The sequence below is a fragment of the Eretmochelys imbricata genome, chromosome 3 (genome assembly GCF_965152235.1).
Source record: "Eretmochelys imbricata isolate rEreImb1 chromosome 3, rEreImb1.hap1, whole genome shotgun sequence".
Taxonomy (NCBI): domain Eukaryota; kingdom Metazoa; phylum Chordata; order Testudines; family Cheloniidae; genus Eretmochelys; species Eretmochelys imbricata.
The window spans coordinates 139,657,102-139,674,936 of NC_135574.1; the positions used below are offsets into that span (position 1 = coordinate 139,657,102).

Below are 17,835 nucleotides of genomic sequence, written 5' to 3' on the forward strand. Positions count from 1 at the left end.
ATTATCAAGAAATTATTCAGTACTCTGAAGTAGAGAGGACCATGTAATTTTAAATATCACTTTTACAGCATTAATCTGGAAGTCCTTAATTTTTGGACATAATCGAATAACCTGTTTTAGACACTCCCTACATGCTACACTCCTACTATATTTTTCTTTCTTGTCCTGAATTGTTCTATGAAGATATTAGTGCCTTGGAGAGGTCTTGATTTATCCAAGTTAACCAGGCTGAATGCCCCTTGCCAAATAAATACATACATAAAAATATTGAATCTGTCAAGCTTTCCTGATGCAAGTCTTTTGGGAGCCTCTCTCCTTTTCATTTTAACTCTGGCCTTCTCTCTTCTATACAAAGTGCATAATAATTTCCTCCCCCATAGTTTTAAAATAATTTAGTAAATCCTCTTTACCGAGATGTTATTCATACTATATTAATGCTTGATTACTGTTTATCATTATTATAATTTATTAAAATAACATTTTGGTTTATTCCTTCTATATACACATTATGGAAGTCTTGTTTTAGCTTACATGGAGATTCTAACTACTTCAAACAGAATTAATATATAATACACTGGTTCAAACAATGACAAAAAAAATTGTTTCTTCTATGAACAGTAAGAAACTGGCCAGTGGAGAAAATTTCACTCTTCCCGAGTCATGTAATTTAGCTCAGTTCACAATATATTCTCCCAGCATTCATATTTAGTAAGAAGTGAATAAGATTTACACGGTTTTAATGGAAAATGTCTAACCCTGTACTTCAGGTCAGTATTTATTAGGGGTTTCTGCAATACATTTAGACATAATGCAGCAAAACTGTATAAAACATGAAATACCTTGCAACTGTTTTTCAACTCTTTTCAGCTCCTGCAAGATTGATGAAATCTCCTGGGGAAGAAACATATATTCAAACTTCTAGTGCTACTTTTCACTAAGAAAAAGCAGATTTAATAGTTCAATAGTAAACTTAAAAGAAATCTTCTCATAAGTTATTTGGGTTGTATCTCCCTGTGGTAGCAGTGGCTCTTGTTGGAGATGATGGGTGGGGTGGGGTGGGAAGGGGAAGAAATAACCAGGGTCCCTGGCCAGATGGCCAGTTAGGTGAGGCTGCACTGCTGTGGGATGCACAACTGGTTGTCCTATCAGAAACAAAGAATTCCTTTGACTGGCCAGTTGCCCACATTAGTCCCTTAAATGGGGCACATGGGTATCAAGGCTCATTCCACTTCTTGCTCATGGACCCGCAAAACCTATTATCCATGAGCCAGACTGAATCCCCTCATGGTACCAGGGTTGGAAAGAACCATTTTGCCAGAACATTGAGGCAGCTAACCGGCAAGGCCTTGCAGGAAAGTTACAATATAAATTCATTTTTAGGGGTTGTGGGGAAGATGCTTCACGTTTCAACCTGATTTAGGGGGAATCAGGATAGCTTATACCACAAGACAAGAGGTATTTTGAATGACAGAGGTTAGCTTGATGGTGGCTCTAATATAATTTACTAGAGTTGAGCACCCAGCTAACATGGTGGCCATGCCTGGAAAGTCTGAGCTGTACAGTCTAGGCACCACAAAAGAAAATTAGGTAACCATGATTATGACCAGATAGTTACCCCACAGCCATAAGGGCTGCAGTCACTAATGTACCAGTACTTACATTACTGATACGTTAACACAAAACTGTAGCTATGAAGTCATTTCATTTTAATATTGTACCGTGTTGTTGTGGAATACCTGCAATAAGGTCAGTTTGGGTGCATCTATAATCCTACCTTTAGAATACCAATTGGGCATGTTAGAACTGTAAACTGAGGCCTGGTTTACAATATGCGGCTATTTCGGAATTAGCTGAGTTAATTCAAAATAAAGCTGATTCCATCCACATGACCAAACCAGTTTTTTCGATTTAAAGGGCTCTTTAATCTGATTTCTGTACTCCACCTCGGCAAGTGGAGTTGCGCTAAAATCGAGATCGCAGTTCCGGGTTACAGGTACTGTGGACACAATTCGACATTATTGGCCTCCGGGAGCTATCCCAGAATGCTCCCTTGTGACCGCTCTGGACAACACTCTCAACTCTGATGCAGTAGCCAGGTAGGCAGTAAAAGCCCCGGGAACTTTTGAATTTCATTTCCTGTTTGGTCACCATCAGTATAGTCCACCATCACAGGCGACCATGCAGAGTCCACCATCACAAGAGACCACGCAGTCCTGGATTCGCAGATGAGCTCCCGCATGGTCTGAACGGGAGGTACTGGATCTCTTCACATGTTGGGGAGACGAATCTGTTATGGCAGAACTACGTTCCAAAAAAAGAAACACAAATACGTACGCTCAAGTCTGCAGGGCCATAACGGAAAGAGGCTACTCCAGGGACACAGAGCAGTGTCGTACAAAAATCAAGGAGCTCAGGCAAACGTACCAAAAAGCCAGGGAGGCGAATGGGTGCTCTGGGTCACAGCCCCATGCATGTCGCTTCTACTGTGAGCTGCATGCAATTATGGGGGGTGACACCACCACTACCCCACCACTGTCCGTGGACACCTGCAAGGGGGAAGTTGCACGGAGCAAGGAGGATGAGTTATTGGAAGATGAAAGTGCACAGGTGGCAAGTGTGGTATCCGTTTTCCCCCCAGCCAGGAACTATTCTTAACGCTGGACCCAATAGCCTCCGCCCACTCCCAATGCGGGCTCCCGGACCATGACCCTGGAGAAGGCACTTCTGGTGAGTGAGAGCCTGATGGGAGCCAAACGGTGGGGGGTGGGAGGAAACCCAGTCGTGCTGGCCTGTTCGCGTTTAGTTTAAAGGACTCATCCCTGCTCAGAGCCTCATTGGAGCCACACGGGGTGTGTGTGTGTGTGGGGTGGGGGTATTGTGTGAAGCGATAATCCCAGAGAGCCTGCAGGCCCTCCTTTTATATGGCAAACCCACCAGGCATTGTTTGCTATGGGAAAGGGGGCCTGGCAGTTTCAAAGCATTGAAATGAATGCGGAAGAAGCAGAACCCTGCGTGCCACTAGGGCTTACCATGGCTGCCTGCAAGCTGAATTCTGTTGCCCGGCCTCGTGTGATGGCTTACTCACACCAGAGTAGCAGGCACTTCAGTAAAAGAGGCAAAATGCGACCTTGTACAGAAAGAACATGTGCTGTGTACTATGAATTACCTGTTTCACTGAGAAAGTGTCCCCTTTGTTCTCTAAAATGTATCTTTTAAAATACTACCCTCCCTTTTTTTCCCTCCCACAGGTGCAAATGTTTCAACGCGGCCCCTATCTACTCTGTCCCAGAGGCTGGTCCAGATTAGAAGGCGGAAAAACTGAACTCGGGATGACATGTTTGCTGAGCTCATGCAGTCCTCCCGTACTGACAGGGACCAGCTGAATGTGTGGAGGCAAACAATTGCGGAGTCCCGTAAAGTGTTAAATGAACACAAAGAGAAGAGGAAGGTTAGCCTTGGTACTGTGGACACACTTCACCAAATTCACGCGCTTTAGTGGGGACACACAAGACCGAATGTACACAGTCCCTTCCAAAAATTCGAACAGAATAATTTCAAAATAATTTCGTACTGTAGATGTACCGTGAAGCAGCAAAGTTCTAATATTCATAATGCTTTGGAAAGAGCAATGAAGAAACATTCTTCTTTTAAAGCTAAGAATTTTGCAAAATAGCAACTGACTTCCAGAATCCTTTTGAAAGACTTCTGTTTTCAAGAATCCATGAATTGGATTAATCAAGGTGGCCAAGAAAGACTTGAGCCAATTATCTTGGGTTTGATGGATTGAGGCAATATCTTTCAGTAGATTCCACATTTGAACATGACATCAGTGTTCTAATATCTATTGAGTTAATAAGATTGAAAACTAAGGGTTAATCAGCTTGTGATTTAGCCCATTGCAAGGAACAGTGCATTGTTGTGCTGTGAGAATGTGACTAGTAAATTCAGTCTCCTTCCTGATCTCCCCACTGCTCCAGGAAGGGAGTAGACTTGATGGGTGTGGACACTCGAAATGCACTGGTGTGACTACACTTCCCAGTCCTTTGGGCATGAGGAGGTGATGTAGTAGCTCTGCAGAGCGTGTTTCCCTCTTCTTGCAGGAAGCAGTGGTAAAGTGCAATGGAGTAAGGGGGTAACTCACATGCTCCACTCCCTTGCCCTTGCGCTCAAGATGGGCCACAATCTGGCCTTAAATAAGAAGGAATAACAAATTCTTACTTACACATTTCATAATGTCAATTGAAAAGCAGAAAACAAATGTGCTTAATTTTGAAGAGGGCTCTTCTGATGATATTTCCTAAGTATTTTCATTCACTTACATCAAAGCACAACTATTTTTCTAAATAGTAAGGGTCAGTAATTAAATCTGTCTTCCTCAAGCATGTGAAATAATTCCAGTGAGAATTCCTCCATAAACATAATCCAGATTTTAAATGCTGAGGGTTACTAAATTATTCTTTGCTCAAATTAAATGTATTTTAAGGAGTCGGTGTTTGTTTTGACACCTTGATTTATTAAGCCCTATTCTTCAGAAAAAAATCTCTCAGGTTATTTCAGGCCATTTCTCACTCAGAGTGACATGTTCTGAATACGCTAGCCTTTGGTTTATGGTCCTAATGTAATATGCCTAACAAAATACATATAAACACAATGGTTGAGCTACGCTTTGTAGTATTTTAAATGAACATTCTTAAGATCCTGAATTCTAGAGAACAGAATGTTTTTCTTGTAATTTTGTTCAATATCCCTGAAGTATGAAAATTTTAACTAATTTAAGAGCTGCTGAGGCAGAAAGTCTCCTAAATCCTCAAACTTTTTCTCGAGATTATTGCCTTGCTTCTTCCCCTTTAAAACATGCCCAATCATTTATGGATCAGAAACCAGGTAAAAATGGGTCTCATTCCATCCCAAGAAGATACTTCTTCATACCATGCTTGAAGTTTTTACAATAGGAACTTCGCTTTCAGTTCGTAACTTGTTTTCAATTTCTTCCCAATTCCGGTCTTTGTCCTTAAACAATATTCTATAAACAAGAAATGCAAAAATTTTATTTTCAAAAGAGATACATTATCAAATACACTGTGTTTCAAAGATCTACAGACCTAGGATGTAAAAAAAAAATAAATAAAAAAAAAATAAAATAAAAAGGGCTTTGAAAACCCTGACAAACTGGAATTTGAAATGAAGACAATTGCCACAGTACGAGCATTAAGGGTTATATTTTCAATGCAATTTGTAGCTAACTCGTTGTATAACTACTATTGACAATAAAAATTGCAGTCACATCTAAATACTTGCACTGTTTTGAAAACATGTATCTAAATATCACTCCTACTTTTCCTACCACACAGAACTGTGTTTTTTCAATCTGATGTTTTTATAACAGGCAAAAAAAATCTTTTATTGATCTTGTATTTTACAAGACTTGCAAATAGAAGTGAAAAAATAATGTTAATAGATCAGACATGACTCCTCATTTTCATTCTTTTAAATGAATTAATGGAAAATACAGTATGGTAGCAAAATAAAGAAAAATATGAAGACAGTTGTGTTGTGCAGACTTTATAAACTCATTTAGTAATGCTGATAGTTTTTTCATTAATCAAACATATTACAGCACATGGTTTCTGAGGGTGGACAGAAAATCTTTTTTCTAGTGACCGAGAATCTTAGAAACCTCAGCTGTATGTATATAACTTAGTAACATGAGAGTTTTAGTACAGTAAAAACAAATTTCCTTTTATTGTTTATTTTAGAGCACCCTTATAGTAGGTGCTTCAAAGACAATTTCTTGTTTTATTATTTCCCTGCAGTATTGAACAGTTTTTATATTCTCTTGCTACATCACATAAATGTCATTTCAGGTTGTCAAAGTGTCACATCACAAAGAAAAGGGGATGTATGGGTATTTAATGTTTGGGTTACTGCAACTTTATTTTCAAGTAGTGAATAAAAGCCACTAACTATCACTCCATGTGAGAGTATATCCTCAAATTTGCCTTCCCCTGAATAATACAATTAGTTATTAAACACACGAAAATGCAACTGCAATCATTGCATTTGTTACTGGTATTTCAGAACAAGAAGGAATTTATCTATGTTTTTCCCATTCAGGAGACAGTGCCATCCATAAGTGTCCAGGCAGGGAAATTAATTAATTTAAAGCACCATCAAAAGGCCACACACTTTAAACAATCACCAAGTTAGTGAGGGCTCTCTCCGGAAATCATTATTTTTTATACGTGAAATTGGTGTGATGTGTAGCATTTTACCTCTCTTAAAGGCTGGGATTTTTCAAAGCACCTAAGAGGGTTATGTGTCCAAATTCCAATGAATTGCAGTTGGTGTTTGGCACCAGCTCCCTTAAGCTCTTTCAGAGACCTCAGCCTAAAAATTACCATCATGGTAGAAGAGTCTATTTTTTCAAAACCTGTGCCCCTTTATTATACTTTAAATTTTGCAGGCAGCTCAAATTTGTCCTAATTGCTCCTCCTGACTTTGCTATTGATCTTCACAGTCACTGTTGTCTCAATATCAAACCATAAACATCATGAGTTTTTCTTGTCAAATGTTTCAATTCACTAAGAAGTGCTGGCTCAGGGTATGTCTACACTGCAATCAGGAAGTGTGGATTGTACCATGTGTAGATATATCTGAGCTAGCTTTGATTGTGCTAGATCAAAGCTAGCTTGCATAACAATAGCTGTGAAATGGTGGCAGCAGGGGCTCTGGCTAATATTTAGCCCTGCCATGAGTGCAGAGGACTGGACTAGATGACCGCTCGAGGTCCCTTCCAGGCCTATGATTCTACTCAGGTATGTTACCAGGATCCTGGGCGAGCAGAGCTAGCCCATGCAGCGACTCACACAGTCGTGGCTTCACTGGTATTGTTACCCAAACTAGCTTTGACCAAAGCTACTTGGGTATGCCTAGACATGCTGCAATCACACCTCCCCATTGTAGAGTAGACATACACTCAGTGTAGCGAGAACAAGGCAAAGGACCAAAGGAAGAAGAGAATTAGTGCCTTAATAGACAAAGCCAGAGCAAGGATAGGCATTAATAAAACCTCTTTTCCAAGAAGACAGAATAAACCAGAAAATTATCAAGGGTATGGAGAAAGATGACACCCTTGTGAAGGAGCCCACCTCTTTAGGACTCAGTAGTTCTACTGGGACAAAACCATTTGGTTACAGATATACTCAGAGAGGTGGCAGGAAGATATTCAAGGTTTTCTGGCAGGGAGTGAAGATGTAAAACTCACCTTCAAAGTTATCAAACTTCAAGCCTGCAGACCTGAAAGTCAGACTAATTTTGAACCATTAGGACTTACCTGCAGATTGATGAGCTACAGAAAGAGTAAAGCTAGTTAGGTCCTGTAGTACTGGCGCAAATAACTCCTGGAGACGTTTGGGAAACACTGTATAGAGAATCAGCTCCGGCTATACTTTCTGCATCTTCTACTGGCTTGTCTATCATTCTGGATATCAGTATGAACACGGTTTCTTTAGTGCTTAAGAATTATTTACTGTTCCTTACTCCTTATCTGAAGTCATAATACTCTGTTTTTGGCATCACACTTGTTAGTTTCTGTGGAAACGATTGTGATGCGACAAACAAACAGGGGATTAGTACTTCATGTAGGGAATATGCAGCTAGAACAGAAGAACATATTCCTGTTGAATGTAAATATCCTTAGTAGAAGAAAAGTTCAGAAAATCTAAGATATATAAGCAGAATTGTTTCTAAATATTCTATTTTCCAAAATTCACCAGGAGGCACTCAATGCTTTTCCAAGAAATTGCGGAAGGTATTAGGACACTCACTCAGATATGACACTTATCTTTTCCCCTTTTTCCTCATTTACCCTCTTATTATCAATTTTATTATTTCAATTTTTTCCTACCTCTAGGTCAGGTGATCAGATTCTTCTGCTGGCTTCAGTCTGAATCACTCCAGAGTTAATGCTGTTTGTTTCTCCATCTTTTCTATTTTTCTCTATCATTAGCTCTCCTTATCTTTTAATTTCTCCCTTTCCCCATGCTTATTTTTTTTAGCCTCTTGTATTTTCTTTCTTTTCTGCTCAATAATCTATCAGTATTTTCCTTTTCTGTGCTGCCTTTCCCCTGATTTCTGCATATCTCCTCTCACCTCCTGTTATGTCTAGATACAGACTGAAGTATGGATACTTCTACCTATCTACACATAGGCTCTAGCAGCAGGTTTCTAGGCTTTAAAGGGGCAAATTTCCTTTCTGTTGCCTCTCAAGTCCAATCACAACCACACTGAACCAGCTAGAATTTAATCAAGGCCACATACCTGTGGCCACCAGTGTTTAACTTCATGTCCCAGTACTGGTAACTGATGGATCTCAATTACCTAAAGCTGGTCAGGAAAAAACTTCCAATACATTTTAAAATTGTTCCATTGTGTAGGGATCAAAATGGAACCAATTTTATTTTTAAAAAATTGTGAATTTTTAAAAAGTGAAAATGGTATAGAAAACACTTCTGTAACAATTTTAATGTTTTTGATAGTTTTTGCAACTTTTTAATCCAAATACTTTTGGAAGTTTTCCTCATGTGCCTGCAAGACTGCTGCCTTCCCTCCTATCCCTTTCCTTGTGGTATTAAGTCCCACTTGCCTTACCTTCTCTCCAATACACTTACCTGACAGTGCAGCTCTCCATTTTATTTCCGTCACACTAAACACTCTGCTCCAAATATAGGAGACTTGAAAAGCCTACAAGTTAGCACCAACACAGATCTGCATGCTGGCTTTGTCCTCCCAAGATCACACTTAGCATACGTCTGCGGACGTGATCCCCAGCTCAAGGAGACATAGCTGTGCTAGCCCTCATGGAGTTAGCATGCTAAAAATAGAGTGTAGCCACATGAGGGGCTGGCTGCTTCAAGTATGTACTTATGGTCTTAAATGGGTATATACTTGGTGCGGTGCTGCTTGTGTCACAGCAGCTAACCTCTACTTTTAGTGCACTAGCTTGATCAAAGCTAGCATGGGTGCGTCTTCTTGAGCTGGGAATTATACCCCCAGCTCGAAGTGCAGAAGTACCCTTTCACTCCATATGCCTCCTGACCCCCAAAACAAACATTATAACTTTCCTCTTCCCTTCCTAGCTGCCTCATGCTCCTGCTTTAACCTCTTCTGATAACATAGGTAAGAAGTGTTTTTAAATAGCAAGAAAGATAAATTGTATAGACTTTCCCTTCTCTGAGGAGCCACCACTATAAGTAACTTCCAAAAAGGTGGTGATACTATGCTGGGCAAGAGAACTGTGGAATTTTGGGGTAGTTTATAGTGCAACCATTGAGATTCTTATCCATCATTGTCTATAGACAAATAGGGGAGAAGCCAGCAAAACAAAATGATTTCTTTTTCCCCTCAAATTCATTTATTTCCTAAACACAGATGCATCTCAGTTTATTTTTAATCTCTAGCAAACACTCTTGTGTGGAACTGCTGAAATATATGTACTTAAATTCAGAACCTAACTCAGCTGGTCTTTTGGGTTAAACTGCAAATGGTATTGCAAATAAATGATACAGCAAAGAATAGTGCTCTCACTCCAAAATGTGTTTCTCGGATATGACAGATTTTACCTGTTTTAGAGAGATGTAAGTTTATAAGGACACAATTCGTTAGCACAACTCCAGTTGCCCTGCACTGCGTTTGTCTTGTAACAGAATCTCACACTGGTGGACAACAAAATTTGGGGGAAGATTTTTCAGACACTAAGGTCAGCTAGGTGCCCACCTCTAACTGGTGCCTTTGAAAAATTCCTCTTGATTTTCAAGTTGAAGGACTCTGTTATAGTGCAAGATTGATAGTTGTCAGTCTATGCTGATTCTCACTATGTTACTATGGGCCAAATTCTCTGCTGATATTAGCATGAATCATTTTATATAAATCAAGATTTAATCTACTCAATTTAGCAGGTGTGCACAACTGGCATACACTTACTCAAGTTTTCTACTAGTAAAATGAAAAATCTTTGATTGCCTCACTGGAGAGGTACTGTAGGAAATACTACTGAAAACTTTTACACTGTATTTTACAGTATTATGCAAATGCATCATCCTGTTGTAAATGTACAGAACATGTAGAGTATACACAAGTTTGGTTCATGCTGCATACTGATTATAGAATACCTAACTTACTTTCTAAATTTTCACACCTATAAAACTCAAATACGACTCTACTTAATAACCTGCTTCCTTCAGAAGGCGTTAAAGGAACTGCTGAATATACAAAAAGACATTATGCTGAACTCTAAATAAAGTTTATGATGAATTGCAACTGGGTTGGCAACATTTTTTCATATCAAAAGGTATCAGGTTGCCCTCTGAGATGAAGGATTACAAAGGAATAAAAAGTGAAAAAATATTTGAATAATTTATTAATTCTGAGGCACTCCTTTGACAGGTGAATACTGGGAAACATTCAAGAACAATTCAGCCAGTCAACAAGATTCCTACTCTAATGAAACAGATTACTTTTAATTATATGAAAAAATAAAAAATTCTGCATAAACATAACTGTGATTTCCTGGGGAGACTACGCTGAAATATAATTCTGAATTATAAGAATATTTTGTTTATAATTTCAATATTTTGAATTCCTTCTAAAAAACTATTTCAACACATGAACAAGTTCCAATATATTACATTTTGCATGTGTCCAGATGTTAGCCTTTTACAGTCTGTTATTAAACTAAATTACATCTTTCTCTGAGAGGCAGATTAATCTTATGCAGTTCATGAGTTCTGACCATTTGCACTCTTCATTATAAAAAATCTCATTCTTGCTAATTCTCCATAGTAATGTTCAATTCAGATAATCTGAAGTGGATTAGTGGAGAGTCAAATAAATTGCACTTTTCTGTAAATCTGCATATCATGAAAAATTTTACACAAAGATTTAAGAACTTTAACAACATTTTAATAAATTGTAGTATGCAAATCATCTTGAGAGTGGAAGAGGAAAAAAGGAGGAAGAAGAGAATGATTGGTTTATCTCTGATGTTATAATCCCACAACCCACCAATATGATCATTCATTGTGGTGAATGTGGGGGAAACCAGAGAAATGGATGAAAGCCAGTCCAGGAACAAAACTAGCTGTTCATGAGAGTAGTACCCTGCTAAACGTTCTTTATAGCTATCACCGTATTCTGTTATTTTTAACGCAGCAGTCAGGTTCGGTGGATAGGTCTTTAAAAAGATTTTACTTGATTCTCCACTGAGTCACACCACTTCTGCTAGGGAATACAAGGGTAACAAAATATATATATTGGTGTAATTGAATTCAACAGTGCTTTTACACTTTCAAAAAGAATGTTATGTTTCTCCGTCTTTGTCTTTAAGCAAGCCTATTCACTATCACTACCACAATATCATCCTCAACTATATTAACACCTTCACTGCTGTTGCTAGCTGCATAATGCTGTGCTGGATGAAATCTGTGTTTTGGCAATTAATTTCAGTCATACATCTAAAGTTACATTATCCGAGGCATACCAGTCAAATTCTGTATTGCTTCTTCCATGTATTTTTAAATTTCTATATGACCAGTCAGAAAATTTTACACAAAATTCACTCCAATTATTTTTTACTGTACTTTTTAAATGCTGCTAGTTTTAAATGCTAGTAAAATTGAAATTGGACATTAAGTTATGGAACTCTGAAATCTACATTTAGTGTTTCCACTCCCCCATGCCAGCCAAAGTGGATTACTATAGTGTTGTACATCCATGCAGCAGCCAAAAGGGTGAAATGCATCTTGCAAGAGTGAAGATTATTTCTCATTTTTGACATTTGTACTTTCTGTTAACTGCTGCAATATTTTATAAAGAAAGCTATCAACATACAAGTACCTTATTGTGTAGAAAACACTTAAGAGAATGAAAGCATATAGGGTGAGACACACCTTTTACCCAGAAAAAAGTATCAAATGAAAGGCATTTGTAACTACCACCAAAAAGAGTGTAAATAAAAATTATTATTTGTATTGTGATAGCACCTAAGAGCCCCAGTCATGGATGAGGCCCACATTGTGCTAGGCACTGTGCAAACACAGAACAAAAAGACCAGAACAGACCCAAACAGTTTACAATCTAAGTATAAGACAAGAGACAACAGGTATACACAGACAGAGACATGGGGAAGTATAAGGAAACAATAATATTGCTCAGCATGATAGGCAGCAGTCTTAGCACACCAGCAGCTTATCCACGGTCAAGTTTTTTGTAGGTATGAAGGCAAAGGAGAGATTTAAGCAGGAATTTGGAGGAGGACATTGAGGTGGTTTTGTGGATGTTTATGGGGAGTACCTCCAAAGTGTGAGGGATGGCATGGGAGAAAACAAGAAGGTGCTTGTTGAACATGTGACAAGTGGGTGATGGAGGCTGGCGTTATTGGCCGATTAGAAGCGGGAATGGACATTTTGATAGTGATGGAGAAATGAGAGGTTGGGTGGCAGTAGACCAAGAAGGGCCTTAAAAGTGAAGACAAGTGACTGATGTTTTATGTGACAGAGAAGGATAAACCAGTGGAGAGCTGCAAAGAGAGGGGTGATGTGGTCAAAGTAATGGGCTAGGAAAATGATCTCTGCAGCAGCATTTAAGGGGGGCAACATTGCATTTGTCAAAGCCAGAAAGGAGGTTGTAGTAGTTGAGACACAAGGTGAGGAGGAGTCTGGACAAGAGTTTTAGTTGTGTGAATGGAAAGTCTGTGTTTTAGAGATATTGTACAGAAAGAGTCAGCAAGATTTAAACACGTGATGGATTCATAGATTCATAGATTCATAGATATTAAAGTCAGAAGAGACCATTATGATCATCTAGTCTGACCTCCTGCACAACGCAGGCCACACCCACCCACTCACTCCTATGAAAACCCTCTCACCTATGTCTGAGCTACTGATGTGAGATTCAAGACAGGGAAGAGTCAAAGATGACACCCAGATTATGGACCTGAGTGACAGGGAGAATGGTGGTGTTGTCCATAATGATTGAGAAAAGAGGAGGAGGAGAGGGTGTGACGTTGAACTCCATATGCTTTATGAAAATATGCTTGGAATGTGAATATAATGTAACTGGAATATGATTTATGTAAAAGGTCTCCTGTAAGGTATCATTACAAATCTTATAATCTATTGAGTGGGTTCATCCTATTTATATGCATGTATCATTCTTGTATCTGAAGCTAGAAATATGTAGTACAACTCTGAGGTCCTACTGTAATTATGCAAAGTGTGGGCCATTAATGGTTGTTTAGAATCTTGATGGCTCCCATTGACTAGGACAATTGGTTTATTTACCTGCAAGCCTTCCTGTGTAGGTGAGGGCCAGCCCATGAGTAATGAAGAATGAGGTCTCACAGGACATGTGACCAGATCACATGATACTAGAATCCATCTTAAATCTGGTACTTTTCCATTTCGAAGGAGGGGTGGGGACCCAGAGAGTCAAAAGATTCCTGCCTTGTGCCAAAGCTATAAAAGGGGGTGGAACAGAACAAAGGGGGCTGCAGTCATGAGAACATCCCTGCTTTCCACCTAAGAGGTCTGCTGGAACTAACAAGGACTGTACCAGGGGAAAGGATTGGGCCCAGACTAGGAAGGAGTCTAGTCTGTGAAAGAAGCTTACTGGAACATCTCTGAGGGTAATCAGTTTCTTAATGTATTAGGCTTAGACTTGCATGTTTTTGCTTTATTTTGCTTGGTGACTTACTTTGTTCTGTCTGTTATTACTTGAAACCACTGAAATCCTACTTTTTATACTTAATAAAATCACTTTTGTTTATTAATTAACCCATAGTAAGTGATTAATACCTGGGGGAGCAAATAGCTGTGCATCTCTCTCTATCAGTGTTATAGCGGGCAGACAATTTATGAGTTTACCCTGTATAAGCTTTATACAGAGTAAAACAGATTTATTTGGGGTTTGGATCCCATTGGGAACTGGATGTCTGGGTGCTGGAGATAGGTGACCTGCTGAGCAGTTTTTGGTTAAAGTCTGCAGCTTTGGACCAGACCTGGGTCTGTGTTGCAGCAGGATAGCATGTCTGGGTCAACAAGGCAGGGTTCTGGAGTCCCAAGCTGGCAGGGAAACAGGGCTCAGAGGTAACTTCAGCACCTCAGGTGACAGTTCCAAGGGGGTCTCTGTGACCAAACCTGTCACAGGGGGCTCGGGGGAAAAATATTAGCAGTTATGTTTGGCCAGGTGGAGCTTAAGCTGATGGCTGGACATCCATGAGGAGATGTCAGAGAGACAGGTCAAGATATTAGTTTGGACAGAAGGAGACTTATCAAAGTAGAGAGGCAGACTTGAGTCCTTGGCCTAAACATGATAGCTGAAGCCATGTCTGTGCATAAGATTATGCAGAGAGAAGAGAAGGAGACCAAGGCCCAACCCCAAAAGTTGGAAAGGGGGGATTCAGGAGGATCCTCCTAACAACACACTGAAGAAACTATTAGATATGTTGGAGAGGACCCAGAAGAGGACTGAGTCCTGGAAGCCAAGAGAGAACAAAATATTAAGAAAAGTACAGTCAACTGTGTCAAAGATGGCTGACAGGTTGAGGAGCATGAAGATGAAGTACTGGATCTAAGCCATTTCAGTGGAGCGTAGAGGGCAGAAGTTGGACTGGAGATGGTCTAGGATGAAACTGGAGGAGGAGAACACCAGACTATGATTGCAGACAATCAATTCAATAAGCCTTTCTTAGCATGCTGCTTGTGGCCATGATACTGCTGAACACACACATCTGAAAGACTAACAATATGAAAAGTCCACTGTTAGAGACTTTCCGACAGTTTTTAACCTACTTTAAAACAGCTGTAGTAAGTACAAGAAAAACTTTACGATTTCATCCTTTGATTATGACCCTAAGGAATCTTCTCAAGGAAATCACGCTAACATAACCCTCCCTAAGAGATGGAGCTCATGTAGGAGGTTGAAGAACAGTGTTGATGGAAACTTCAGAGAGATCTTGAAAACTCTTGAATAGATTCTAAAATTTTATGGGAAAAAAGGGATCATTGTGATATTCCAGTCCAACCTCCTGCATAATCCACAAACCATAAAATAGGAATCTTTGATCCTTGTAGCTACAGCTACAACGCTTCAGAGATGGCAACATGAGGTCTGGTAACCTGCTGGTACCAATTGTGCTGCGCAGATAGAAAATGGCAGATTTTGGTATACATGGGTAAGGGTACTGTTATATTTCCAGTGCCTATTGCCATCTCCATGGGGGCAAAGTTAAAGTTGCATGGGTGGCACTGCCTTAAATTTGAATTTCATGATTTTCAGAAGTTTAACTTCTAAATTCCGGAAAGGAACAAGGAATGCACTGCTAAGCAACCTTAACTGACTGTTAATAAAGTTTTCTGTCAGTAAAAAGAAAAAATATCTGAGGCTGGACTTCTTGCACAAAAGATATTACAGGAAAGCTTCACAATGAATTGGAATTTAAATGTGTTTGGGTGGAGATTAGACATGTTTTGCCCAGCAGTTGGGAATATTGTAAGTAAGAACAGAAGAACAGTTCCTTCGTTGAAGTTATGAGAGATCTTGCTACTTCCCTTTAGGGTTTGCCACAGTTTTCTCCATCCTTGTTCAAATCATATGAATAATTTCTATACGCAGTCATTCCTTTCGCAACAGGGAATTAATTCACTTCACAAGTCAAAATCTTCCTTGATCACTGAGAAGTTGAAGTAATAGTATCCTTTTAAGCAGATAAGTGTGCCAATATACTTGATCTACCATGCATTCTGCATTTCACTGCTACTATCTGGAACGTGAATCTAAGAAAGAAACTTCTGAGTGAAGAAAAGAAAAAAATATGTCCTACCTGATTTTGCCAGCTGTTTTGTCTATCGACTGCCTTATCTTCCGAGAAAACTGGAAGACTGAGGATAATAGCAAGCTGTCTCCCATGACCTGGAATAATTATTTAAAAATGGAAAAATTAGCAATGCACTGAGAAGTAAATACTGTGATACAAACCATTTTGAACATTTTGAAATAAAGATTTTGTATTCCTCTTCCCACTTCACTTTGGCAAGAATTTGCCTATGGATTTACTGTTCATTCACATGAGGAATTAATACATCTGGGTTGTCCAGGGCCTACTGTAATCAAGCATTGTGCAGGTTTTTACACACAGCTCTTCTAGGGTACTTCACTCCTTCCTGAAACACCACTGTTGTTATTATTGTCCTCTTTAGAACAGCAACTGCCAAACATATTGAACTTGTGATGATTTAGTGATGTGTGCAAATGGAAATGAACTTGAGAACAAACTAATTTTCACTTGTAATCTATGGCAGAAATTAAACCCAGGCCTCTGAGTGAAATAATTCACTTTTGCAACTCAATCGTCATTATTTCGTTTAGAATCCAAGGTACACATTATCGAGGCTTTATACTGTTCCTATCACCCTGGTATCTGAAGAAATGGTTACTCACCCCATGCAGTTACTGTGGTTCTTTCAGACATGTGTCCCTACAGTGCTCCACTCCAAGTGCACTAATGCCCCCTTGTGTCTTTGGTTGAAGATTTCTCATAGCAGTGTCCATTAGGCCCATGCATGCATGTCAGTCAGTCTTATGCCCCGTGCCATTGTTATATAGCACTGCGTGGGCGAACCATCCTCATTCCTTCTCTACTGTGAAGCTCCATGGCAGAGAGCTCCAAAAGAGAGGGGCAAGTAGTGTAGTACCAGTAGGAACACACATCTCAAAGAAGAACACACATCACAGTTACTGCACAGGGCAAGTAACCATTTCTTCTTCTTCTTCGAGTAGCATCCCTACAGATGCTCTATTCTAAGTGACTACAGAGCAGTATCCTCTAACACGAAGGGGGCTTCCGAGTCAAGTCCAGTACGGAGGAAAGTACAGCAGAGCTGAACAGAGTATCAGAGGCAGAGTTGGGAATTATAGCATAGTGTTCAATGTACATATGTACAGATGCCCAAGTAGCAGCTTTACAGATTTCAGTAATCACCACGTTCTTGAGGAAGGCTGTAGAAGTGACAATGGACTTTGCAGAATGAGTATCTTTATCTGAAGGTGGATGAATATTGTGAAACTCATAAAAAGAGTTAATGCACTCTGATATGCACTTGGAAATGCACTCTGGTTAGGTCAAAAGGGTTGGCAGTCTCTATCTGCTAATGAGACGAGTAACCTGTGGGTCTTTCTGAAGGGCTTTGTCTTATCTAGATAGAAGACCAGGGCTCTCCCGATGCCAAGGGAGTGTAGCAGTGCCTCCTGGTGATTTAGATGCAATTTGGGGTGGAAAACAGGCAGATGAATGGGCTGATTGATATGGAACTAGGAAGAAACTTTAGGTAAGAATATCAGGTGGGGCCATGGCATGATCTCATCCTTAAACTGTGCAGGGGAGGAGTATGCCATCATGGCCCCTATTTCTCCAACCCATTGCGCCGAAGGGATGACTATCAGGAATGCAGTCTTCTCTGACAAATGAAGCAGTGCAGGTAGCCAGAGGTTCAAAGGGAGGTCTTGAGATGCATTTAAGGACCACAATGGGGTCCCATACCAGAGTAGGGTGTTGGACTGGTGGATAGAGCTTTCTCAGCCCTCCTCTGAGGAATCTCGCTGTCATCAGGTGGGAAAAACAGAATAGCCCTCTATTGGGGGGTGGAAAGCCATGATGGCTGCCAGGTGGACTTTTATGGAGCTCATTGATAGCCCTGAGGTTTTCAGAGTTACGGTGTAGTCCACTATATCTGGAAATGATGCAGTCATTCATTAAACCTGTCTCAGGTCACACCAACTGGC

General features: G+C 39.8%; 1 protein-coding gene across 5 annotated transcripts in view; it reads right to left on the minus strand.

Moving 5' to 3' along the window:
- Positions 1-17,835, minus strand: part of CEP170 (centrosomal protein 170) — a 186,524-nt gene that overhangs the window by 3,711 nt on the left and 164,978 nt on the right. For all 5 annotated transcript variants that reach the window (XM_077813468.1, XM_077813464.1, XM_077813467.1 and 2 more), the window contains 3 exons: positions 15,878-15,966; positions 4,930-5,023; positions 840-891 (listed from right to left, as the gene is read on the minus strand). In XM_077813468.1, coding sequence (XP_077669594.1) covers positions 840-891; positions 4,930-5,023; positions 15,878-15,966 — 235 coding nt within the window. The remainder of the gene's footprint in view (positions 1-839; positions 892-4,929; positions 5,024-15,877; positions 15,967-17,835) is intronic.